This window comes from Patagioenas fasciata, chromosome 6 (genome assembly GCF_037038585.1).
Source record: "Patagioenas fasciata isolate bPatFas1 chromosome 6, bPatFas1.hap1, whole genome shotgun sequence".
Lineage (NCBI taxonomy): Eukaryota > Metazoa > Chordata > Aves > Columbiformes > Columbidae > Patagioenas > Patagioenas fasciata.
This window is the reverse complement of record NC_092525.1, coordinates 25,824,525-25,852,151: the sequence shown is the minus strand read 5'-3', so window position 1 is coordinate 25,852,151 and position 27,627 is coordinate 25,824,525. Positions and strand designations below refer to the sequence as shown.

The 27,627-nt window shown below is 39.2% G+C and overlaps 2 protein-coding genes and 1 long non-coding RNA gene across 9 annotated transcripts in view; 2 read left to right on the top strand and 1 right to left on the bottom strand.

Moving 5' to 3' along the window:
• DENND1B (DENN domain containing 1B) overlaps nt 1–11,460 on the top strand; it is a 152,959-nt gene extending 141,499 nt beyond the window's left edge. For all 4 annotated transcript variants that reach the window (XM_071810295.1, XM_065842135.2, XM_065842134.2 and 1 more), the window contains 3 exons: nt 1,220–1,299; nt 2,480–2,696; nt 3,889–11,460. In XM_071810295.1, coding sequence (XP_071666396.1) covers nt 1,220–1,299; nt 2,480–2,696; nt 3,889–4,440 — 849 coding nt within the window. In that variant the 3' untranslated portion in view covers nt 4,441–11,460. The remainder of the gene's footprint in view (nt 1–1,219; nt 1,300–2,479; nt 2,697–3,888) is intronic.
• Nucleotides 11,461–13,729: 2,269 nt separating this feature from the next.
• On the top strand, nt 13,730–26,682 carry LOC139828295 (uncharacterized). The gene is made up of 3 exons (XR_011739750.1): nt 13,730–14,063; nt 17,604–17,714; nt 22,945–26,682. It is a non-coding gene; the product is annotated as an uncharacterized lncRNA (long non-coding RNA).
• The window catches only part of CRB1 (crumbs cell polarity complex component 1), a 105,728-nt gene continuing 97,573 nt past the window's right edge, over nt 19,473–27,627 (bottom strand). For 3 of the 4 annotated variants that reach the window (XM_071810293.1, XM_065842376.2, XM_071810291.1), the window contains one exon: nt 19,473–23,190. In XM_071810293.1, coding sequence (XP_071666394.1) covers nt 22,975–23,190 — 216 coding nt within the window. In that variant the 3' untranslated portion in view covers nt 19,473–22,974. The remainder of the gene's footprint in view (nt 23,191–27,627) is intronic. The other variant, XM_071810290.1, reaches the window with a different exon arrangement.

Here is a 27,627-nt window from a genome sequence, read left to right as displayed (position 1 = left end):
AATGGGGGGAAAAAGTTACAGAGAGTATCCTGGTATGTGTAGAACACTGACAACATCTGTAATAGGTGATGTACTGAAATCCTCATGTCACAAGTTTTCCAAGCTCCTTGTAGTCTGAAAGTCAGGCCATATTTCTTCTCTGCCAGGGAAGGCTGTTGTATGTTTAGGCATTTGGTGAACTGCATGATGAGATGTGGACAGTAGCACTTCCTTTTACTTGCATATGATTTTCTTTAAAGTTAGCTAACGCTGTTTTCCCTTTGCACAAATTCTATCCATATGTCTTTAAATTTTGGCCAGTTTTCCAAGGGTCAGAATCTCTTCAGTGGATTGATTGCCTGCATAGTTCATCTTTGCAGGTTTTTGATGTGAAACAAGTGTAAGAGATGCACAGGCCTTAAGAAAGTCATTTGTGAAGCACAAGTGACTAAAATTCCTGACTTAAATGTTCTGGTCAAGATAGAGACTTTTTTTCAAGTATTGTAGAAGTCTTTAGCCTGTTCTGTTTGCTAAATAATAAGGTGATATAACAGGTTAGTGAGTACGCAGTATGGTAGAGTGTGAATTTACAGCTACTCTACACAAGTTCCCCATGGGATGCTCTGAGTATATGCTAACTGTGAGTTAACTGTAATGTACAGTAAATTATCCTGCACAAAGGCGTTCTTAGTGCACACTTTTTGAACTGTTGTACTACTTACTCTGCATTTCTGTTTAACACCCTAACGTCAATATAGTTATGTAAAGAGATTCCTGACTTCATTTGTATTTGCTACTTCAGTACTCCGTTTTTCTTCATGCGCAGTAGACTCTATCAACCAAATCTTGGCAAATATTTCTGAAAGTAGTAACCCACAGTGTTTTTGTGATATACTTGTAAGAAAGGGTAGGCAGTAGACTTGAGTGATGCTTTTCCTCCAGTAGCCAGTCTTCTGCTAATCAAGGCTTTGCATAAGTAATAAGGAACTCCAGGCTTTGCATAAATAATAAGGCCCTCCATAGGCTATGAAGATAAAATTGTTCTTTTGCTCTGTAATTGGTGATGCTTGAGGACTTCATGTTCTCTTATAACAACCTTTAGAGGACTTATCAATATGTGTTTTCCCTCATCAAGTGCTCAGGAAGTCTTAGTGAGTAAAGTGCATCTAGTCTCCAAATAAGTAATGCTGAAATAGAAAAAAATAGACAAAAATAATAATGTTAATTTTCTGTCTTCCAGACTCGTTTTAACCAGCATCTCAGTAACCAGGATTTTGCTCTGGATGAAGACGATGATGATGAAATTGAGAGAACAAGCAAGTAAGAAGCCTGCTGGGACGTGTGTATGGAGAGAGTATCGGAGAAAGTTTAACTGGTGCTACTTGGCAAAGTGGACTTCAAGAGACTAATTTTTCTCCTGTCCAGGCTGCTACCTTGATTCTTGATCTGCATGATTTTAAGCAGTTTAGGATTAAATCTGCTTATAAAAAGAGCGACAGGCTATTATATCTTTTTATTATTTATAGTGCCAAGAAGAGCTTGGCATAATCCTCAGTCTTCACAGACTCAAGATAAAAAGCTGTGAAATAGTGTTCATCAACATGATGGGCAGTGACCTCAGCTAATCTATTCTTTAAGTCTTGTGGTCGTGATGATGGCAAGTTTTCTGAAGGGTCTGAAAGAGAATTATTGCCTTGTTAGTGTTATATCAAGGTCTTCCTATGTGTGAATTGAAGGAAAATCATAAGTTGAGGCTTAAGCTGCGCTGAGGCATTCTCTGATTGAATTAAGGAGATTTTTGATAATGAATATATGGATATGAACCAGGAAAGACCTTGAAAGCAAAGTCAAACAGCTTAAGCTATGATGCAGTAGGGAAGAAGGAGCTACTGTAATGTTTAAACAATATTAACATTATCAAACAGTGAGCCATGGAAATACCCTTTGTAGTAGCATTCTGGATAGACAGATAGGGAAAGACTGCAGTAGCATGGGGGTCAGAGGTAAGGGTATTACAATGAATGGAAGAGAAAATAAGAGACAAAAGCACCAGTTCTCCTTGCAGATAGGCAGTACTCCAGTAAATCTGGTCTTATGACAGAGAGTTGCAGTATGAGAGTCTTGCCACTAGAGCTAAGTATGTCGCTAGGTCAGCAGAAAAGGTGTTGCAAAACTGACCTAAATATAAGGTGTAGACAAGGGAAAAGAGGAACCAATTTTGGAATAACTAAAATTTGGGGGCAAGATTTGGGAAGTTGTATTAAGGGTGACTTGAAATAATAGAGTGTTCGGAAAAGAGCCAGGAGACAGGAAAATCAGGTTATGGTAACTGCGTCTCCATAGATATTATACATCTTAGGAAAGTACTTGAATAGAAAGAAATTTCGGGTTTATGTTCAGTTTCAAAAGTCTTGGAACACATTCTCCCACTTACTTTCAGAAGTGACTGTAATGAAATGGCTTTTATGTTCCTAGCTGATGGAAAAGTTTTTGTTTTCAGATTGTCATCAGAAGACAGTGAAGAAGTCTCTGCTTGCTTTTATGATAGTGACGATTCTGGTGAAACTGGAATAACTCCTCAGCATCAAGGGGAAATGGACTTGCTTGGGGAGATTTTGGACACGCTGAGCACACACAGTTCAGATCAAGGAAAGCTCTCAGGAGCAAAGAGCCTGGATTTCTTTAGGTCAATGGATGACATTGATTACAAGACTGCGGTTAGTCTTCTACTTTCATTTAAAAACAACTCCAGTCCCTTTATAGTGGAATCCTGCACTTGTGGAATCAGCAACATGCAGCTCAGACACTGCAACAGAGTCCTTAGACTTGCTAGTATGTCTTCCTGGGACTATGACCCGTACACCCATGCTGGCCACTGCATGACAGTTTTTCACCAGCTAAGAGATTGGTTACACCTTTGTCCAGTTTGCCAAGCCATCTTGGAACTGTATTTTTCCCTTATGCCAGTAAATACAAAAAAAAAAAAGTGAATAATGTAATAATTTACTTAATCAACTAGTTTAATATTATATTTAACTGTTCTATATGGTATTCCTAGAGCTAATCTTAGGTCTTTCTAATACGCTTTAGAAGGTATTTATTTCTATTCTTACCTTGCATCCTTAAACTAGTCATAGTGATATGGTGATGTTTCCATCTTAAGTCATGGGATCTGTGTGGTAGTTGCACCTGAAACACTGATAGAATAGTACTCCAGAGCTTTCTAATAAGGCTCCTTTATCCTTTTTTAGGTAGTTGCACAGAGCCTGTAGCGTAAAGAAACTGTTTGCCTAGAACTTTTAAAACCTTCACAATGTTGCTGCTGTGATTTTAGCAAAAAATGTTTGTGAATTTCAGCTTCTGTCAGCTGTCCAACATTTGCTTTTGCTGAAAGGGAAGTAGAAATCTTTTTTACTGGAAAAGTAAATTCTGATACAAATGTTTAAAAAGCTTGTAAAATTTTATATTATGAGTGTCACACAGGGGTCACATTAATAAAATGCCCATTTTTGTTTGTTTCACAAAAAAAAAAAATTAATACTGAAAGTTGGTACAATTAATTACTGAAGCAAAGAGGAAATACCATCTGGTTTTAGTTTGAGTCCAGCTCCTTCTCATATTATGGGTACAAACCAGCAAAGTGTGTCTTTGTTCACTGTCAAAACTGCTTGTACAAAGACTGGATGGACAGGGGTGATCCTTAGGATAAGAGACAGAGTGTCGGGTGAGGAACTGTAAAAACACTTGATCTCATATTATTTCTGGGGTTGTTGTTTAGTAACATCGAGCCCCAAAGGGGTTCCATTATTTACGAACACACAAATTCCATTACAGAATTTTTGTTTCCAAAGCACCAGTGTAGAGACTTTTCTTGTGACATTAACTATAAACACATGTTCTTTCTTTCAGAACAAGTCGAATGCACCCAGTGAGAGCAACCTTACCCTGCTTTGCGGCAGTGCTAATGATCAAGCAGAGTGGAACCTCGGCCAGGATGACAGTGTCCTCCATGGGAAGCAGCTCCCTCCATCACCAAGGAAGCAAGTTTCTTCTGGCGGCCATAGAGAATCTCTCTCAAGGCTGGAAGAAGAAAGTTGTGACAAAACCTATATTACTGGCAAGATGGACACCACTAGTATGACATCCTCACCTCCAGTACAATCAAGAGCCCGGTTTGCTTCTTTAGAAAGTTTCAAAGCAGACTGTTCTTCCTACAAGTATGCAAAGCGAAATGAAACACTAAGCAACACCTCAGAAGATCAGCTCCCAGCAAGTCTTGCTCAAAATCCATCCATTCTGATCCCTTGGGAGAAAGATGGGAAGGAAGGAAATGAAACTCTGGAAGAGGGTGGGCTTCTTCAAGAAGTGGTTTCATTATGTAAACTGAGTTCTGCCTTTCACTATGGTTTAAATATTTCAAAGGATAGCTTATCCAGCAGTAGCAGTGGAAATAAAACGTAGGAAAACTATGAGAAGAGAAATTTGACTCCCATCAGAAGTTAAAGGGAGATTACTCAGGACTCCATATAACTCCATATAACACGATAACCAAAAGATGGAAAAAGGAATAAGAAATCTTCGATTATAGAAATAATTCTCCAGTTGAGTACACATTTTCCGTCATTGAGACATCTGCTTCTGTGTTTACCGTGTTCGTTTGTTGGCTGTAGTTAGGTCCACAACATGGAACTAAATATATGAATGCACTCTTAAATCAGGTACTAGTTAGTCTCTGTGTTAAAAATACAGCAGGTTATGGTGCTTCCTAGCATTTGCTTCCTCTAAGCAACAGGAAAGGTATCCCCTAACAGATAATCAGGTTTTGAAGGTACTATATTAATCCTATTAAGCATGAAATGAATGGAGCAATCGGATTTGTCTGAAATGTACAAATGTTAATATTTGTAACGAATAAGAACTGCCTTAATCTTTTGAGAAGAGGTTTAACTATCTTAGAAGATGAATGCAAACCTACACAACAGCAATAATGATTTTCCATGGCAAGAATTTGCTTCAGCAATGTGAGGGGAAAAGAAACTTTTTTTAGATTAAGGAATTTCATGTGAATATAACTTGGAACTTCTCCAAACTGTGGCCCTGTCTTCCAGACTTTGAAAAGGTAGCGCGTGCTTTTCTCTCTTCTGTAAAGTACATGAAGTGCTGAATTATAATGTGATGCTTATTAACTTCTGTTTACAACTAAGACACTTTAAAGACATATTATCCAGTTTCCCTAGGTAGACTATTTCACCTAAAAAAAATCAGAAAGGAAAGTGTAAGTGGAATCGATAAATTTCTATTATTTTTATTTTCTACAGTTTAAAAGTATTTGAAAATTAATTTGTGCCTCTTCTGAACTATTTTCTTTCCATTTTTAGTAGCTACCGTTTTGAAGGTAGATTGGATTACTGTTAATTAGCAGTCATATTTAATTAATTTATTGAAGAGTCATGGCTGAAAATTACTTGTAACACTAGCAAAGTAAAATTATAAATTCAGCTTGAGACTGCATATATCAAACTCTTATTTTAGGCAACTTGAACAACCAAAAATCTCTTTCTAAATTCAGTGAAGGAGAATAAATGGACTCGATGTGTATTGTACTTACAACAAGCATTTTCCTTCTTCTGGCAGTATTCCTGGGGAATATTTGGTAATTTAAAGTCTGAAAATTCTTGCTGCTATATAGAGCAGCTCTTTCATTTTCCTTCTTGCTTCCTTTTTCTGTTTCTCCACTTTACCATACACACAATATTGTTTACAACAGCTCAGGACAGGAAAGGGACAAATAGGTTTCAGCAGATTGGAACTGTTGGCTTTGAAGGGTATTTGTGATGCAGGATATTGTGTTGGCAGAAGTAGCACAAAGGTATAAAAAGAACTGTACCTGGGAAGAATGCTCTCCTGCTCTTCTAAACTCATGTCAGAAACCTTTCTTTCCCTCTTTGGTATGAATGGTTAGTCTTAGCTTCAGTATAGGCTTCAGTGGACATGTTCATGAGGTCCATGTTTGGATCAGATTGCGCTTTAACAGTAGCTTGTAGCAACGTTTAATATCAGTTGCCACACTGAGATTTATGAATGAATTTTCCTTCTAGCAAACGTTAATGGAAATGGTTTTTTTGACTGCTTTATTACAAGGCAGCTGACTGAAGGGAATGGATCCATATCATTACAGAGGCAGTGTTTGATGCTTTACCGAAGAGATGCAGTAGAGTGAGGCCTTGGCTTTATTAATTCTAAAGTTTCTTCTTGTTTCAGAACGAGAAGGGCTTGTCATTGACCATGAACCTCCAGAATTTTTTTAATCAGTGCAGTGAAGGTAAAACGTAGTAAAAGTGCAAATTTTACAGAAATGTCTGTGTCTGATTAGAGCGTGAACATTCCTGAGGGCATATGCAATCTGCATTGCTGTAGAATCTCAGTATTCCAGAGTTAGAGGCTGTATGTCCAGAGGTCTGTACTCCAGAATATTTATCTGTTCTTTGGTTTTCTCTTGTGTGTCAACATGGTATATTGTGGATTCTTTTTAATAACATAAACATGTTATTTGGCAAAATATTTTGCACTATTAAAAATCAAAAGTATCATAACAATTATTTAAAATCTTTCAGGTAGGTCACACCAGGTAGCTCAAGTGCTGTTCAGATGAGAAAGCTATGGAGGAAATTCATGAATACTTATTCAAAGTGGTATTAGTGACTCAGTAGAGGACATTCTTCTCCTTTGCTGGTACGTAACATTACCCAGATGTAGTGCTGCCAAGCGTGTCTAAGACAGGCAACACCAAGATTTTTTTTCGTCTTGTAGCACTTCTCACTTACTCGCATTCATGTCTTTGCAGTTTCAAGATTCACCTTTTCTTCTCCTCTGTGTCTGACATGGTGTTTCTGTCCATGGTTCTATCTAAGATGATGTTTTGTTTTCTTCTTCTTCTTCTTCTTTTTTTTTTTTTAAGAGAATAAACAGTGTTAAAGTCTTAAAGAGAATAATAGGAAAAAAAAAAGGTAATTTTGGCCATCATTACTTTTGAAACAATTGAACTCATAATTCCAGGAATACTGCCAGAAAATGGTTTTCAACAATGCCTCTCTGATAGAAGAAATCTTACTAGCTTTCCATGAGAGTTAGGCACTGAACTCCTATTATCACAGAGATTGTCCCATTCTCATCTTTGTGAGAAAAATATGGAAGCTGTGTGAGGCTGCTAATATTCTTATAGTTATTAAAAGGATAATAAATTGAAAGTTTGATAGTGGAATATTTCAAAATTGAGGGTTATAGTAGTAATTAACTGTTTCATTGAGTGAAAATGCAGGCTAAAGTAAATAGATGAACTAAATGATGGAAGGTAAAATTCAACTTAGATTTTTTTTTATTTCAGTCAAAATGTTAGTTATGCCACAATGTGCTTATGCCACATTGTTTCCTTAATATTTATGAAGGATGAAGTGTGTTTTCAGTCATTAAATAGTATGTCTTTTTTTGGTTTTGAACCTCGTATGGGTTCAAAAATAACTCAGTCTTATATCTATGTTGAACTTAACTGCAGGTACATTTTAAACTCTGAAATATTGCAGAATCTTTTCCATTTACTCTCAGAGATCTTTTAAAAAGGCTAATATTTGTGCCTTATTTAAACAGAATTATCAGTTACCAAATAGATAAGAGTCCAGACTGATATTTCTGGTTCAACACTTTTGTCTGTCCTTGTGATAATATAAAACTGTTTATTGGCTACATATACAGTATTTTTATTATCACATTGGGTTCTATATTAAGTCAAATTGTCCAGGTCCAGTACTTTTACAAGATTTATACTTGGATGTTTTTTAATTTTTGAAATCCTTCTAATGTCTTTCAAAATCATCAACATTCATCACCAGCTGCTGGTGAGAACAGAGTTCACCTCAGTCAGGGCTCCTTTGCTCTTCTTCAGAGGCATCACTTCAGGATCTCAAAAATCTTTCCATGTCTCCTGTTTAAGGGAGATATCAGCTTACTTGATTAAGCTTTGTAATCTGTTACTTACACAGAGGAACAAATTTCTTATGTAGAAAGTCAAACTAGGACTTGAATTTAGTATCTTTGACTTTGTTTTGCATAGATGTCTGCCTGAAATGAGCCGTATCATTCGTCTGGTTTGGGAGAAGAGTAAGGGCAGTAGAAAAAGAAAGGGATTCCTGGGTTGTTCCAGTGGGGTATGGTGAAGCAGAGCCTAGGAGTCCTCAGGAGGGATGATAACTTTGAGGAAATCCAGATTTCAGGATATTGTCTAGTGTTATGGCTCAGTTGTAGTGATTCCAGCCCAGCCATGTAGGCAAAGGTAGTATTGCCTATGGAATTAGTCGCCTGTGGGATCTGCAGAATGGATAATACGTTGTCCCCGTCAAAGCCTTCCCATCCACGCATATAGACATACAACATGTGAAAAACATTGCAGCTATTGAGGGAAGGAAGGATGGTTCTGCAGATGTGAAGGTGATCCCTACCCACCCTCTATGCATGCAGAGGGCAGTCTGTGTAGAGTAGGCAGTTGTTTGCTCTTCCATCCCATGTCTTTGAGTATTATGTAGCTCCAAAACTAGAGTTGTTCTGAAGGAAAAATGTAGTGGTAGAAGTTGTCATAGGACTTGTTGACTGAACCCTTCATTGTCATTTAGCATTTCAGTGATACTGCTGCTGCTTGGGTGGCGTTGTCTGAAACTCAGCACTGGCTGAAGTCCCCTCTCAGGCACTGTAACACAGACTTCAGCCAGAGTTTGACACTCATGCTGGGTGCTTTTGAAAATCCCACCCAATCTATTAGGGGAGTGGTTCAGATCTTGAAAATTTGTTTAGATGTCTTTTCAGGTTTTAGAATGAGCTAGATTACAATCTCGTGTTCTTGTAAACAATGTGAAGTCTAGGCAAAAGAACAGTTAAGCCAGGTTTGTCAAACAGCTTCTGTTTCTCCACCTACAATCAATCATATTCAGTCCTACAGAACAATCTTTCATTGGTGCAGTTGTCTAATGGAATTGCTAGGAGCATCTAAAATCTTTTCTCTATGCATGTAATTAACTGCAGAAACATTTCATGCAATAATCAAAATGCCAGCATGAGGCCCTTTTGCAAATGCATCCCCTGTGTGATACTGACCACCGTGCCCTGTCCTGCAGAAAGGAGCCCCAGAGCTGCTGACATCTCCGACCCCCAGGGAGAGCTGGGGGTGGTCTTTTTTCCAAGGCAGTTACCATCTCTCCTGGTGCCAGGCTCTAGCCCAGGTGCTGTGAGACTCCAGCCAGCATGTTCCCAACAGCCTGAAATTCCAGGCTAAACAAATGTGGTGAATAAAATTACACCTGAGGCAAGCAGCTTCCGTATTGCAGAGTGCGGGATGTGAAAGGCTGGCTGGTCCTGTGCTATTTTGGTAGATCTTTGGAGAATGAATGTAGAAATAAATGCACCAGCAAAAACAGTATGAATGATGATGTGACTTGTCTTCAGTAACTTCTTTGCTGCTATTAGATGTGTATGTCTTTGCCAAATGTTTTTTACCTTTTAACAGAATCTGGGCTGAGTAGAACGTGTCCTCAACTTCACCTCAAGGTCATGGACCATAGCTGGCCTAGAACTCATGATCTTCAGGGTGGTTGAAAATAAAGGAATGGAAAAAGGAGGGTATGGGGGTTTGTGCATAACCTTCCTTTGATTTGCTTTGTAACATCTGTTTTACAGTTTTAGTCAGTGGCCAACTGAAAGTACTTGATAGGTCTTTCCTGGAAGCTGCTCAACTTCTAAAGAGAGTTACCTCATGAGTCCACAGCCATCTTAGTCTAGAGAGCCATCCACCATCCCTGTAGTCAACAGAGCTGTTGCCATTTTCTACTGGGTTGGAGTATGAAGCAGGTAACACAGTGGGAAGTTACTCCAAGGGTTACTGTAGTAAAGGGTACTCAAATTAACTTGTACTATTACTTAGGTCAGTACTAACAACATTTACATTTAGAGTGCAGTAACAGTATTAGAGTTTGAAAAATAAGTTGAGTTCTAGTCTGTTCACATTTGTTATGATTCTGTGTGAATTGACATTCGGTTTCTGTTAAAAATAAGGGAGCTATTTGGTTGTGGGGGGAAATGTGCTGACTTTCAGATATTCAGTGAATTTTGTGCAATATTTCTCCTTGTTTCAAAGTAATTTAGTAGTGCACATCTGCTTTTCAAGCAAATCCTTGAAATGTTATTTTTCAAAAATGTGTAAAATTACATGTAGCTTTTAAATATAGTTGTATGATAACAACATGAAGAATATATTCTGATGAGGCAAATGTATATTTCCAATGACTGGGAATGATTATGGATGTCACATTCTGTGGAAATAATAAGGCCAAACCCAATATTCACTTACCAGTGTCTCAAGGGAATTCTTAAAACTATAACCTGGTTAAATTGAAGTAAGGTTAAATAATAGAATTTATGATGCTTAGTTTATCATTTGATCATTTGGTTATCATTGATAAAAAGGTGAGGAGTTAAGCATTGCTTTTCAGTACCACCAAAGAGGTGAGAGTTTATGGTGATGACTATATGTATTAAGAACTCAGTCTGTGGCATCCCTAATTATTGTAAGTCATTACTTAAAATGTATACTAATGTTGCCAGTATCCTTTTAATTTTTTGTAAATTAATTTCTTTGTATATTGATGTACATTTTGGTTTAACCTTTGATTTTTCCCTAGAGAACTTCTTTAAATTAATATACTTGAATGAGGCAATAAAGCACTGTGGAACAACTAGTCTTAGTGCAGTTTACACACAAGCACATCACGTCTGTTATTTTTTCAGGAGGAAGAGAAATTTAAAATGCTTTCCTGTTTGGCCAGCAGACAATTTTTATTTGTCATTTTTAGATCCGTGTCAGATAACAATGAGAAATGCCTCAGCACAGAACAAAGCAACATTGTATACCTGGATGCTTCTAGGTTTTTTTTCAGAATGTTTTTTTAGTGACCTTTGAAAACTGTTCCTGATAATGTCCTTGTTGTGAACCTTTAATAATTATAGGAAAGACATGAAGTACAGGATGTTTTGAGGTTTTATCGATCATTTTAATAACTTCAGAGCTTAAAAAAAAAAAAAAGGCAACCAGCATTGTCCTACCAATTTTAAAAATTTAGCAAGTTGCTGACCTTTAATAAAACTAGAACCAAATCTGAGAGGTTACTCCATGGTTTTGCACCCTTGGACTACTGTTCAAAGTCATCTCGAGAACTGCAATTCAGACCTTAGACTACTGTAAGTAGTGCACTGTGTAGATCTAGTAAATGAGCTGTGATGTGTGGTGCGTTTTGTTGTTGGTTTTGTTTGTTGGGTTTTTGTTTTGTTTCTTTTTTCCTCCTTCCAAGTTTGTGGCGTCAATAGAAGTTTTTGGTGAACTCCATATTGCCATAAAGTGCCCAACACTGTATTATAAAATAAAATTTAACAATATCAAAATTCCTTGGATGGTGCAGGTTCTTGTCTGATGGGTTCATCTGAATAGCATTTTCATGCTTATCAGTTATAAAGGTTGAAGTAATACAATAATACTGTATTATATTGGAAGTTTTTCCTCCATTGAATGATGATTTCAGTTTCTCAACTACAGAGAAAGCTGAATGTGTTTTATTATTAATTACTGTTTATACAGTACAGAAGTTAAATGCTGGTGTCTTTTGTAATTACAATGGTATTTTGCTTCTTTAAAATATCTGAACTGATCATGCCTATTTGCTAAACACCTTTTTTGATCTGTTGATCTTCAAGTTCTTTAAAAAAGTAGGTGTATTATCTCATTTTGTAGATTAAGAAATTTAGATATGAAGTAGGAACTACATGGAGAAGGTACAGTAGTAATAACTGATGGGTGCTGTGGTTCGAACCTATCACATCAGCTATTAAAAATAATAACTATGATATCACTAAGTACTTTTGTACTGCTAAACCACATATTAAAAGTATCAGAGAGGTCTTTGGGATCCTGCAGGTGAGGGGAGAAGGGTGCCCGATCTCCTGTAACACCTATGGTCGGGTCTGATGGGAGGGTCAGGCTCAGCTGCTGACAGTCACCAGCAGCTCACCTCTTCCCTCCCGCACCAAGCCTGGTCTTGACACCACCAACCTTCCTCCCTTGCTTCCCAGCCCCCTGCACCTGCGGCTCTGGCAGGTCCTGTAGGCTCCCCTCACTCCCCATCTCGTGGCTGGTGGGGACAGACTGGTGCAAAAAACATCCCTTGGCTTCTGTGGTGATCAGGAATGAAGACGAAAATTTGTTTTATTCATAGATCAGGCAGGCTAAATAACATGTAACACAATAACACATCATGAGTATGTTATCAGGTATGATTTAGCTTCTTAATGTTGTTGCTTTGCTGAGTCATTTTTGTGCAAGTTTATAGGTATAATTCAGTTAGGATTTTACATTAAATGGCTATGCAGTATAAGCTGATCTGTGATTCACTCTTCTAAATTAAAAGCATTTTGATATCTTATGCGCACAAACCATGGAGAATGTGGTTTTGATATTGATATACTCAAGCCATGACTTATGAAAAAATGACAAGTTATGTTCATACGAAATGAGGGTGTGATTTTAACATCTGCTATTAGATTTGGACGAGCTGACTGTGGCCAGCAGAGTGACACAAGCTGCGCAGGCTGGTGGCGCAGGGATCTGCGCCGCTAGAGTCAGCGCAGCACATCTTGCAGGCATTTCTTCGTTTGGCCAGTAGATGCGCGCAGCTACTAAAAAGATAGCTGTGACAATAAACTTTCATCAGTCCAGATTATGAGCCAATGGGGGACACTATAAAAATGTAGAAGCCTTTAACTTTTGCAGACAGAGCAATAAAGTATGACGATCAAGTCTTTCCTTTTGCCTACTTTCCTTAGTTTATCTCAGGGTACTGAGAGCAGTTGCAACTTGCTTTCCACGGATCTTTCAGTTCAGTAAGATCTTTCAAACCTAAGCATGAGAAAAGGATTGAAAAAAGAGGATGTAATAAGACTAGTTAGTCTAAGTTGGTAAATTTTACCCAGATGGTACAGCAGGACTCTGTTCCTGCCAATAGACCCACACCAAGTATCTGTGAAAAACTATTTCAGAGGAGTTTGGTGTACCACTCACGTGGTAGCGCCCTGAGTACAAAAGCTGGCACATGTATAAAGAGTTGTGGCATTTGAGGGGAAAAAAAGCAACTCAAAGCAGCATCCTACTGGGGACTTGTTTAGGAGGAGAGGTCATAAACACTCCTGCTTGGTTTTGCTTCAAAAGCAGCTGAAAATATTGCTTTTGCAAGATTATTTTACACAGTACAGCTGCAGCCATACCTGAATGCTGGACAAAGCGTTTCATTTTCTTTCCAGAACTCACTGTGTGTTAACCTCTTGTTCACAAAAGGAAAAGTAACTTTATCAAGTTCATGGATTTAGATTTTTATTTGATGTGACAAGTGATAACAACAACAACAACAAAACCTAAGCAATGCCTGGAGTGTTGTTGTGGGTTTGCTGGTATTTGGATAAAGCAGAGTCAGTCTGCAGAGTTTCATCAGTCAGAAAAAATGCTAATAGCTTCTTAAGCTTCAAAACCCCAGAGGTTGTCAATCCTGTTACAAATTCTGTATGAAACACAAACAAGTACTAGTTCTAAAAGCAAAGTTTGGGAAGTACATTTGGCATATGCTGTGGGCCATATATAATTTCCTTTCTGTGGCTGTCTATTTCACATTCTCCCTGAAAGCTGAAGGGGCCAGGTTCCTGATGGTGTACTGCTCCACTAATTTTCTTTTTTTTCAGGTCTACTTCTTCCCTCAACTGTCACTGAAACACAGGGAACAAAACAACAACAAAACCCAACACACAACCACGCTAAAAAAGAACATTACAACACGGACTACAAAGAATCTATCAAACTTGATTGCAAACCTTTTCCTTTTAGATCTCTGTTTTCATTTGTTAAGTCCTGCAAAGTACCCAGTGTCATGGATGAGGCACAGTGAAGATGTACTCTGCCATGCAGAGCTTACATAAGACTCCTTTGTCTACAGAGGTTTGTTTTTCAGGTATGTATAGTTCTACAAATAGCTCAACTGATAAACTTTCCCAGGTGAGTTATTTCCATGCTGGTATAAAATCACTTGGTTTATCTTAAAATGCTTCCTAAATAACTAAGAGGATCGTTTCTGCGCATGCAAGATGGGCAGAGAGTTATTTTCTCAGCCTGGACTGTTGAAAGGCCAAATATTAAAAACCATGCTTGGCTTTCAGGTTTTAGTCATCTTAAAGTTTCTGAAACCCCGTTTTTTTTTATAGAGTGGTTTAGCGCTGATGACCTTATGAAAATGGTAGTAGATGACTTCGGAGACCCTGGGTCCCAGTGCCTTCAAATGTGCTTTAGAAGTCACAGATCTGGCAGAGAGTTGTGGCTGCCTGCTCTCCCTATCCTCCCTGCAGACTTTCGTTCAGTTCTGTGCTAGCACTGGCTCCATGTTCAGTAATATACTGTGTTTGTATATCAGCAGTTTTCTATTAGCTGTTCCTTTTGAGAAAATAGCCTGTTAATATAATACCACCTGTTTAGCAATGAGAAGGATTATGTACTTAAAATGTTCAGCTGAATAATACATACAAACGCCTGACATTTGGCCTGCTCTGAGAATAGGTGACATGCTTATTTAACGATTTTGAAAATGTTAAAATGGTGAGGTAGAAATTAAAATGTCATTTTAAAATATTTGTATTTAACTTATCTGATTCAGTCCTTTTCTACATTTCCCCTTGGCATATTCAAACTGGGGGTCACGGTAGCAGCCTGACACCACGGATACTTTGAACAGTATTCTGAACATTGTTGGCATTTCAGCCTAATTAGTTGCATCCTATTTTGTGATTTGTCTTTGGTCCTTTGGGTTGCTGGCCCAGGATTTTTTTACAGCCTTTTTTTTTGTGCTCATCATTGTCTCATTTTAAATGTCAACAGACCAGTACTTGTGTAATTGTTTTTCCCTTCTTTTCTTCCCAATGTCAGGAAATCCAACAAACAATTTTTACATCTCAGGCAGGCTACACAAGAAAAGCATATATCCCAGGACTGAGTGGCAAACAGAGGCTGATCTAGTCCATGCAAGGTCTTGAGTACAGCCACACTTTTTTCTGCCTAGCAGTCACTGTTACCCCCAGTTTTGAACTTTTTGACCTTTTCTTGAGGTGGTTTAATTGTTTGTGCCGGCGCTGGGCCACCCCCAAGAGGCAGATCTGCATCTTCTCTGTCAGGTTCATTTCTCAGGCAAAAACCTGCAGAGCCTCCCTCTCCCTGGGGGTGGTTTAATGCAGTTGTCTGTGCTCCTGTGGTGGAGTCCTCTGAAAGAAAATGCTCAGGCACTCGGCTGGTTCAAATGGACGTTGAGGTTTTATATGCCGAGCTGCTGATTTACTTTAAACAACGCTCACATAACATAATAGTGTTTCCAAGGAAATATTTAAATCTCTGGAAGAGCTGGGGTTACCAGCACGTGAGGATGCACTGACAGAAACTGAGGAAGAAAAGCAGAGCACCTGCCTGCTCTTGCGGTTTGCCTTGCTGCTGCTCTGACCCTGGCGTCTGAGCCGCGGTGACTCCGTCTGTGGGTCTGTCTTGCTCGTTGCATTCCAGGCTTGCAGTGGTGTGTGGAGTGCTCTGGGCAGCCTGGAAGGAGAGCCGTCTGTTTTTGCTCTGAAATGACACCGGGGCTCCTGGCTGGTCTGGAACAGGCTGTGGTACTGGCACAGTGCCCTGTCACCACTGGCTGCACACAGCTCACTGTGGGGGCATCCTTTGCCTGCTTGCTTAAGGTGCATTTAATTGTTGAAGCTCTTGGAACAAAAATATGTGGAAACACTCCAAACATCTTCCCTGCAGATTTACACTTTTCTAATCTGCCTAAAGATTGTGAAATTACTTAGGAGTAACACCTGAAAATCTGTTTACACCTTGTACTAGCTGCATGGAAGACATTAAGTTATTTATTCTGTGGGATAGAAAGCAGCTATTTAACCTGAGGCTGCCCTGCGCTGTGGCTACTTGTGCGTCACTGCAGTGCAAATAGCAGTTGGTGCAGGTGAAAAAGGCTCAGGGCCCCAGTGGTCGCGTGTAATGAAGATTGTGGAGCAGAGCCTGCCCTCTCGGTTCGCTCTCGCTCCTCCGCTGCCGATGCTGCTGTCACAGTTTCTGAATTTCTACCGCTGAGTAAAGTTTAGCACAGGTGCCAAATGAAACTAAGTGGGTTTAAATTGGAAACACACATTTTTGTCATCGCTAGTTATTACAATACATGCCAACGAAAATTGTGCTTTTGCTGAAACTACAGGTGAAATCTGAAAGGTCATACTCAATATTGAGCTGAGAAAAATGTTGTGCTTTAAATGATGCTGTGAAGAGAATAAAACCAGATGAAGACCTGTGTAGTTTTTCTCTGATCAAAAAAGACAATGTGAAGTCATGATTTGGATGTGTCAGTCTTGCTGGTTTTTGACAACGTTAGATGAATTGTTGGTAAATGCAATTGCCTTGCCAAATGATGTCAGCAAAAGAAAAATTTCACTATGATAAAAGCAGACATTAAAGCAACTTTCATGAAACCAAGTCAAAATATAACAAAGTTGTTTGAATTTATTACAATATAACATTCTTATCCCATAAATACAATTTGAAGGAACCCAAGCATATAAAAATCACTACTGAACTGAGAACTCTGGCCTTCAGGGCCTCACCTGTGCCTTGATTCATAATTTATACTCAGGCTTTTCAATGTGCAAGAGATCTTCATACCTCGTGGCATGCATTATAGATGGAGAAGTTTAGGTTAAAGCACACGTTTACTGTGAGGCAGAGGGTATCACCTGCTCTCCACATCAAATTCATATGTGCAATTTATACAAGACCATATTCTGCTCCCAATAAATACACACCAGATGTATCTTTTCTAAACGTTAGGTTTTGCAGCATCTTGACACATGCCAGTAGTTTGAAGCCTGTGCGTGCTTCAGTGGGGCATAAAAGCCCCTTCCATTCATCCAACTGTGACATTTTGCAATAGGCAAAATTTTAGTGTTGTCAGCTACTCACTGTTCAACTTTATTGACTTACAATGTCTAATCTGATGCTCTTTTTTTGAATTACTTTCAGAAGTGTCAGTTTCTTTTAGCTGAGAGGCGATTGAATGGCACAGGAAAAGGAACTTGGCCAAAATCCTCTTATCCATAATTCCTGATGTTATGTGACATTACATGTGTAAGGTTTGTCCTGCAGTGAGACTTGCAGGAGACTTGGCGCTTATGTTAAATAAAATATAGCACAGAGATTTTTGGCTGGGAAAAAGACTTAGCTGTCTCTTATCTAGAGACAGGCTTTCTGCTGCAGGACTTTATCATGGCTATTAAAAAAAGTGTATCAACTATGTTCTTTATTTAATACTGTAATTTAAATGATGCTTATTTTTCATTAGCGTCTGTTTGAGCGATAATCACTAGCCAGACTTCAGGCATAGACAATAACAAAAAATTGTGGCTTAGCTTCTCTTTGACCAGAAAGCTGAGTAGGCCACATGCTTTCTTGCTTCCTCAAGGGCCAGGAGACCTGAGTTTTGGAGACCTTGGAAAGGAGAGGATTCCACGTCTGAGAGCCCTCTGTCGATACTGGCCTGTCATAGCTGGAAAACCAACATGCCATCACACCTGTAAGTCATATACTACCAAAATTTCAAATCACTCGATTGTTCTGAACAGGAATGATAATTGTATTTTGTTGAAACAAGTAAAACTCCTTGAGCTTCCTCACGGCATTGTGAAACAAATCTGTGGTGGTGGTGCTCATCCTCTAGAGAACACAGAAAAGCAATGTTTTCTATTTAAAACTCATAAGGTCAGATCATGATCATCAATGTTAATTGCTTGGGAGAGTGAAGTCTTACAGTATTCAGTTACTGATATAATGGCAAAGCATGAGTTTCATGGTTTTTGAGATATTCCACAGGTTCAGGCTTAAGAGGTGCTACTGATTTAAGCAGTGAAACAGGCTGCCCCATAAGTCCTCTTGACACAATTGGATTCTCCCATATTAACTTGTGCTTGTGAAGAATAAATAAACTTTTATTTAAACTTGTATTTAAAAACAACTAATAATGCAGCCTCTGGAACAGAGTTCCTCATGGGGAATATGTGATGGGGCAATAGTGGCTGATACACATTTATCAAAGGAGAAGATAAGAGTAATTCCTCAATGTGGTGTGTTTGGACTCACCAAATTGTACCCTGTGATTATTTGGCAGATGCTCATCGTGCCATTGCTCTGGATGCAAACCAGCTGTGCTGGCTGCAGCACAGTCTGCTGGTGGCTCAGTTTGGTTGGGTACATGCCAACATGTGGGGAACATAATTTGTCCCCCAAAAGGTTGTGCTCACCTACAGTCCTAGCTGTATCATTTCTGCAAGATGAGCTATTCTTGCTAAGAGAATGCGTGGCAACCTGCTTACCTTCATAACAGTCCTTTAGAGGGCTGGTGAGCACAGGTGTCCCTTCCAAAAAGGTCAGAGGACAGAGGTGTGGGAATGACAAATCTCATCTGGGAAAAAGACTGTGTAGAGTATGCGCAGTGACAAGACGTGAGGCAGAACGGGCTGGTGTCCATTGCCTCAAAGCATTTTATTACTGTTTCTGATGGTTTCTTCTATGTGCTGCCTCCTCAATGCTCTGTGCTGTTCGGGAATTCAGCTACAAAGGCGGCCATCGGGGCAGGGTTGGGCATTGCTCGAAGAAGGCATGTGAAAGTGAAGGAATAGTGTTTTATTTGTCTTAAATATGTCTTACCTGGAGGTGTCCTGGGGATGCGGTCACAGCACGAGTATAGCTGAACTCCTCTGAGGGGACCCTTTCAGTTACAACTAGCTGATGCATTTGGGATGATAGGACTCTATGTTTCCAGGGTTATTGGCCTTTATTTAAAAGTAACAGAGAATCTTTTGAAGTGAACAGAAAGCCCCTTGTGGAAATGGGACTTAGATTAAGTGAAGAAAATTCCTACTTCTCTGCCATTTTTCTGCCTGCATTCATCCACAGTGCTGGAAAGACAGCTGTAGTTTAAAAAACAGAGCATGTGATTCTCAGATTGTATAAATTAGCTCCAGTGAAGCTGTATTGATTCATGCCGCCTTGGGACCTGGCACAAAGCACCTCCCTTTAATGGGCACAGGACAGTCGGTCGCCGTGGGTGTAGTCAGAGGATGGTGCAGATTGCAATGCTGAGGCTGGCAACCCCGACCACAGCACAGAGCACATTAATCTCATTTCCAAGAATGGAAAATGTTTCTTGATCACTTGATGCCAAATGGAAAATTTGACTTTTTAAACTGAAAATACAGTTCTGGCCTGGGATAATTCCCTTTGTAAATGCATGATGTAATAATCCCATAAAGCAAAAAACCCCACATAGGTTGCATGCGGCTCAATATAATCCTTATTTATTGGTCATGTTGATCCTGTACACAGCAAAACAGTAATATGAATACACCATCTAAGCTATAAATATACTATGTACATGCAGAGAAGGAACAGTTAATTTTACATAAAACGGAGAAGGCACATAATGCAGTGATACACTATGATCAGTTTGAGCTAGCCAAATTCCAGCGGCAGTATTTCTGTTCTGCTTGGTATAAATATTTCTGGGACTCTGAAGGTTCCCCTCACTGTTCTGCTGGCTGGATGTCACCTGTTTCCAAGGGAAAAGGGACTTAAGTTACTGCATCCGTGCCCTGCTTCGGCATGTCTTCAAAGGGATCTGGTGCAGAGCAGATCATGTGCTCTTACTTGGCACTTTCTCTTCCTTTGTTGAAGGCTGTTGGATATGAAGAGGAAGCTTAAATGGGTAAGGTTTGGGAGTATATTCTGCAAATGTTTCTTTAATGGATAGGTTGCAAGTGATCATGAATAAATAAACTTACTTTTAGCTTTTGAGTCAAATAGTTAGATAGATTAAACAAATGTTATTTTGTTACTTCTTTGTGAAGATACCTCCATATTAATGGGGGTTATCAGTGCTTTTTGGGAAACCAGAAGCCAGTCTCAATATTTTTTCCTTATAGCAGCAGAAATACTCCCCACAACTCTTAGATATTACTCCTCTTCCATATGCATTTTATTATATCCCTGGACTGAGAAGCAGTAAATAGCTTGACAGCTGCTATATCATTCTTAATCTGTGGTTTAAATTTTGACAAAGATGGTATTAGACGTTCTTTATAATGTATTCTCTTTTGTTTTAACTGTTGTTCCCTGGTTGAGATAAGGCCTGGAAGGGTCAGTCTTCCTAACCATGCGTTTCACAGTCACTATAGCATGTTAATATAGTGACAGCTTTGGGACTTGTTGTACTTTTCAGGGCTGCCATTGAGCTTTTCCAGCTGCAGCATCTGCCTCCCTGCCTTCTTTGGATGCTGCTTTGTTAATTTAGCTTTTCATAAAGTGTATTTAGAACCGCTGTTTGTGCTTGTGGGGCCTTTTCTTGTTCTCTTCTTACAAGACCATAAATAGAGTTTTGAATATTTCACATTTTAATCCCTATTTGCTATAAAACATGCTCCCTCTAAGTTTTCTTACACATTCTCATTCCTGACTCACCATCATCCTCCCTCCCTTTCCTATGGCCTCACCGCTACAAAAGCCCAGCTTCACCTTTGCTGCAATCCGGCTTTCGCCTCCACTCTCCTCAAGTGCCATCCACTTTCATTTCCTTTTCTTCTCCCAATTTTCCATGCATTTTCATGGCTCTTACTTTTTTTGTTTCCTCTCCTCTGAGCCTGATGTCAATCACAGCTCATTCTAATCTTAGTTTAAAGGTTTTCCCCCTGCCTTCTGTCTCCTTGACTTACCTTCTATGAACCACACTCATATTTCACTGTGAGATTTTCCTTTTGTTGTGCTTTTACAGGTGTCTTTTTAATTCTTTAGAAGCATATTCCTCCAGAGCTCTCTTTAATCTGTATGAAAACTCTTCAGGCTTTTGTCTTCTCTGCCTCTTCCTTCCTCTGTACATGTTCCAGGGTATCTCGCTCAGCCCTATGGACTCTGCATGGCAAGAGTTTCTCGAATGTTCTGGATTCCCTCTCGTTTTGAGAGCTCCCTATCTCCAAGCCCTTCCCAGCCTGCAGCCTCACAGCTCTTCTTGTCCGCTTACTCATTGCTTGCTCCCTTGTTACCACAGATTCCAGTGTCCTTGCCTGCTTTGCCACTTTCTCCGCAGAGGTGGCTTTGCCTTTGGGTCTCTTGCAGCTTTTTTGGGTGAGCCAAAGCAATGTAAGAATCCGCATAAATCACTTGTGCTTCACTTGTGGTCTCATCCTCACATGCTGTTCTTTGCTGTCTTGTTTGCTGAGTGTGTACTACCTCAAACTGTACACTCTTTGAGTAAATTTCTTTTTTTTTCCCCAATATTTGTGTATCTTTCTAGAAATGATCACACCAAACAAACTTCATGGTATTCTTTATTATGCCTTAGCAGGGTCTCATATGGCAAATTCCATAATACCATGATTCAAAAATATCTCCCATCATATTTTTGCTAACTTATATTTCCATTCTTTCCTTATTTACCCTTTGTACTCTCTGATTTTAGACTGCAGCTGTACAACGATTGCATTTAAAATAAGATTCAGTATTAAAGCTGTAAATTGGACTAGAATAAAATCCGTTGTGATATTTACTGTGACTACATTCTGCTCTTTTAGCTCAGCCTGAATCCTACCATCACCTCACATTTTCTGTAGTGCGTTGTTTTTAAAGAGATCTGTGAGAACTGCAAAAAATCCAGAATGTGCTTAATGTGCTTACTATCATAGTTACTGCTAATCAACTAATACAAAATTACATGTGAGTGACATTTGTCTTCAGTAATCCTTTAAGGAGTTCATTCAATATGATTTATGAATTGATAATTAATTAAAAAGATGAGTTAAACTCTTGGATAGTGAGTGTGTGTACTCAATTATGCAACTCCAGGAATAACCATCTGTGGTTTGATGCACGTATCTGGGATTTTTCACAGCTGTGGGAACACACAAGATGAACTGCAGGAAAACAGAAATGCCATCATGGGCTTTCCACTCCATTGCCTCTTTATTTTGGGTTCAGTTTGTGTGGGAGCAATGTTTATGCTTTAATTTCTTGACTAGAGGTGAAAATGAACTGGATAAGTTACTGCTAAAATTTGCCTCTACATTTCAAAAAAACCTTTTGACCTGGGTTTATTTTTTATTTTTGGCACATCGTTTCCTACTACAAGAATGATCATTACATCTCTTGAAGATTTTCAAATGTCTATTTCATTACAAGATTTCTTCCAAATTTCTGTTATTCCATTATATTTTATGTGTTAATTTCTTTTTCAACAAACAGTTGCAATCCTTTCCTTACTGAGATTTACGAGGTAGTTAAATGGGATTATCTCTGTTTAAAAAAAGGAAAATTGAGGCATAAAAATTTATTTTCCCATGATCATATGAGAACTCTGAGCTCCAGGAGAAGCACAAAGTCTGTCATAATTATCTCTAAGCCAATTCTTTACCTCTAGGCCACTTCTGCCTCTTTCCTGGTGCTTTGAGCATGAGCATTGGGAAATGTTTTTGAGCATGCTTTTTGGCAGCCTGTATTACTGTCTGTAATGCCTACTGCTGATCAGCAAGGCTGGAGTTCCCTGTGTAAATAAAAAATGTCCTTGGATGGGTTGGTTCAAAACAATGATAAAAATGGCATTGGTTCACTTAAATGCTAAGAGAATTTAAATCTTAATAAACTTAAGAGAACAAATATTGAAAATATTGAAAGCTCAAAGTCATTGTAGTCTTTATAGTGAGTATTCCTGGTGTCAGAATGAACATGAACATATCTAACATATGTACACCGTCCCCTTTCAGCCATCTTCCAGGATGGAGGAGCAGTTTCTTCTAAATCAGTCTTTCCATCGGCGGTGGCTGCACCATGTTCCACATCTCTACTCGGGATCCCTCCTTCTCCTGCCGGCTGGGGCTGTAGGTCCCTTGAGTCGCCCGTTTATTGGCAGCGATGACTGAAACCACAACTGCCAAGAAGAGGATCAATAACAAGGCCAGCGTTACTGAGCCAATGGAGGCGAATATGTTCGAGATCAAGTCAGTTGTCAACTGGAAGGATTGAAATAATTGCAATATATTTTAGGTCAAGAGAATACAGAGACACACTTGAGGAAGGAAAACAAAAATCATTCTATGGGTAGGGCTTTGCATAGATGAGCTACTGCTGAAGCACCATTTATTGGTATATAAGTCCATTAGCCTCTCCAAATTTTGGGTTTTTTTCAAATCTTCAAAAAATTACACACAGGGTGCTGGCTATTTAATATACAAAGCAGAGCTGGATGAGTTTCATTTAATGACCCATTTAATCTGAAAACTTCATTTCTGCTAGAAAATAACCTGTGAGTTAATATGTGAACTATAGTACTATCTCAGCAATTATTTGCCTAATCACTTTAATAACAATTCATTATCTGTAGTTTGATTGTGAATACATTATTGCTAGTCATTGCTACTGCAAGTTAAACATTGAGCTATTTTGTCTGGATATCATCTCCTCAGTCACATTTCTGTTTCTTTTGCTGGAGGAGTCAAGTTTATGTGAATACTTGTTCTTACATATAGAAAATCTGTTTACTGTAAATGTTTTTATAAAATGTGCTATTTCTACAGACATTCCTTCCAGTAAACTTTTTTACCAGCATGTTTGCATGAAATAAGTGTATAGAGGCTGCCCATGAGTGCAACTGTAATCTATTCAGTGAGAAATTAATCAGTAAATTTTCACAAATATGTTTGAAAATATTCATCCAGCTCTTCTTCTGTATATAGACTTTCTAGCTTCATCTACAGAAACACAAGCAGTACAGTACAGGATGAATGTAAGTATGCTCTGTTTTCATGTGGCAGTAGGAAATGTGATAATGTCAGAAGGCACAGCGCGCATAAACAAATCTGCCAGTTGAAAGGCTTTATACCAAAGAAATTTTACAGTTGGTAGATTAACATTTTATATGCATCTACATATGTGCTTTTATAAAAAAAAAAGTTTTTTAAAAAATATATATTTTTTAAATGCTTATGGTGAGGTAAGCCACTGAAGTGATGTGGTTAGTGTGGAAAGTGGTCACCACGGACAGAATGACCCTAGCAGGAACTGAACTTCTGGGCAGATTCTGCCATCCATCATCTTTTTATTTGTATTACAAGTGACAGCTGAACTGCCATAGACAAATGTGTGCTTGAGGCTGAACTTTCAAATCCCAAAATATTTAGAAATAGAAAACAGCAGGTCAAAGCCTGTTTCCCAGTTAGATACTACATATTACAAGATAGTCATTTCTAAGAAGTGCAATTACAGTGCTGAGAATGACGACAATTTTGCATTCAGCAATGGATGTGCTGTAAGTGGCTGCTATTGCTGTGGCACTGCCCTGTGTATGTCAGTTGGACTCAGGCTGCTCAGATGCCTTTGCAGAAGAACAACAATGCCCCAGGAAAAATGTTAAAACAAACCTTCCTCTCTTTTTCTGTCTACCTCCACCCTGATGTAAAAGGTCCTACTATAACAATAAAAGGAAGTTTTGCCCAGGGATTCTCTCTAGGGGATGGATGACCAGCTAGGATATTATTTTCCTCTGTCCTTGATGGCTAAATATATGATTCCTCTGATTTTAAAAACATTTTTTCAATAGAAATAACCTAGTGCAGGTAACAGACCACATGACTCCGACCCTAAAACAACGTGGCATGAAACATGTAAAAACCATGTAAAAAGAGTTACCCCACTGATTAAAATCTGGAGAGACGAGTTTATTACCATCATCAGATACACAAGATAATTTTATTTCTGTGTTTAAGTTGCTTCTGATTTCTAAATATGAAAAAAATGACCTTTATGCCATCTTTTGAGGTGAGTTCTATTGATCCAAAAAATCTACGATTCAGGTGCTGTCCCCTGGTTTATCAGCCCACAGATCACTGCCCAAGTTTACAATATAGGTAACCCCCTTAGCAAGAGCACTGAACTGATAACAAGAGTTGCCAGAAGGCTCTGCAGTCTGGTCCCATCAAAATCAACTGCTTCTTTAGTAATTAATGGCTGAACAGTTAAATTAATTTGGAAAATCAACTGGCTGATTAGGAAAAAAAGATCTGAAAAGTTCGCACGCCCCCTCCCACCCCGCCCCCGTCATCTCGGCATCTGTTCATCACAGTATTCAGTGAGGACGATAGACTGAAATAGTTGTGACTGGTGATCCTGAGGAAAGAAAAGGAAGACTGAGCAGCATTTTTAGAAACAAGGTGTTCCTGAGACAGCAGAAAGAGAGGTTTTCTGTAACTGACCGTACTGTGTATTTTGCATAATGGTGTGGACTGGACTTTAAAAAAGCAGTTCAAATGTAGAGGTCCCACATGAGCACTTCAGGTTCTTCTGGTAAGTCCTTGCCTGTTGCTTCCACCATAGATCTAGGCTATGAACCTCTCCAGTGTTTCAAGGTGCAGAGCCCCTCTGACCACCATGGGACTGCTCATGCCAGATATGCCGCTTGTCTGGGTGTTCGCAGCTGCATCAGAGATCACCCGTGGCTGTGAGGCTGCGGGTGTCCTGTGGCGCTGGGTAGTGAGCAATGCAGAGCTGACGTCTCCTTGATGAGACCACTGCACCACAACATCACTTTCAGCTTCATATCAAGCAGGCTGCTATTCACATCCCCAAGTTTACTTGTTAAGATCTGGTTAGTGAATTGACTGGTCGGGAGATGGCTGCTTGCTGTGAATACACAATTTTTTGGTGTGTTTATCAGAAAGCCATGGCAGTGTCCTACACAAGAGGTGTTCTGTGGCCTAGAGCTTCAAAAGCAGAATGTGAAAGCTCAGGAGAGAAAAAGACAAAGCAAGGTAAACTTCAGTTTGACTCAGCACAAACAAAGCCAGAGGAGAACTGGAAATTTATTAAGAGAAACAAGTTACTGCGTGTTTTTGCTATAGACCTTTGTTGTTAAGGAAGCCTATGAGACCCCCACATACACTGAAGGATGTTTAATTTTCTGATGGGGCAATACCTTTATGATTCTCATTACACTTTAAGCAGGAGGTTGGACTGGGAGACGTCCTGAGGGCTCTTCCAACCCAAATTATCTTATGAGCCTGTTTAATAAGTAGTCAGTGACAGAACAGTTGTGAGAGCTCCCCTACCCCTAATATACAGTAGCTGTCGGTAGAAGCTGTATCTGCAATGGTAATGGATGCTGATGTCATGTGCCACGGTGATACCAACAAAATGAAGTCTGCTAATATTAAAAGGCCAATCTGCTTCTCACTAAGATATTTTATGTAGCGTGTTCTGTGTATTTGTCTTTGGATGTCAGGTGGAGCAACACGGATTTATTCTGGCAAAATTGAAAAAAATTCTTGAATATAGTTTTCATGTGGTGAATAGCTTCATCTGCAAAGAGGAGGAAATGCAAGAAAAATCTATTTTTTTGTCTTTTTTAAAAAAGCTAAATTACTTTGGCTTTTTACTGGTGGTTTCATTTGAAAGCTGATCTGGGATTTTTTACAATTTAAAAATTATTAAATAAAAATTATTTAAAATGTTTTGATGAAAGCAATCATTGGATAGAGTGAAAACTCTTTTTAGGGCTGGGTTTTGCTTTTACTTTGTTTATTTAAGTAGACTGGTTGTTCAGTCTTGGTTCTTTGATTTGCTTTGTAGGTGCACAGTTTGGATTAGGAGGGCCCAGTTCACAAGGCAAAGCTCAGTAGCGTTTATCAATCCGGTATATGTATGCTTACCTATAAACAAACTGCAATCCAAACAGTTATTTTATAAGAGGGAGACATTAGGGACTTGCTATATATGAATGTTTCCATGTGTGCCAAATGTCAAAGGCAAGTGGAACAGCACAACGGAGCCAGCGAAATACACAGGCCCTCTTTCTCCTGTGTGTTTTACATCAGCACGATTTAGCTGATCTAATCCTATTTTATGTCAGTATGGGGGGTGAGAGTTATGGCCACAGACACCAAGGGCTGAGCCAGATCAGGGAGAGAGAAGAGAGAGCTGCAGTGCCAGCGGAGCAGTCGCTATGGGTTTGAGAGAAGCAGCATGAGTTTCCTCGGGATGCTGCTAACCTGGCACAAGGTTTGCTTGGGAGAGCATGGCTCGGAGAGAGCATATGTGTCTTTGGGATGTGAAAGGAATAATGTGCTCTGAAAGCAGAAGCACGCCTCTGTTGCTGGGCATTAAGAATTAGCCTTCATTTCAGCACTCGCATAGAAATGTTCCTGATTCTGGATGCTTTGCACGACAGAGACATCAGCTCAAGCTTTAAAGCACAGGGACTGCTAAACCCCAGAGAATTCCCTTCTCTGCCACATGCAGGGCTTTCTGGGAATTGTGCAGCTGCTCGTGTGCACTGGAGCTTTTGCCAACAAAGTCTCCAGATCCCAAGTCCTGACACCACTCACGAGGTTATCACTTCATTCACAGTAAGAACATCGGATCCACGCCATCCAGATTTACTGCCCCCAAATCAAAAC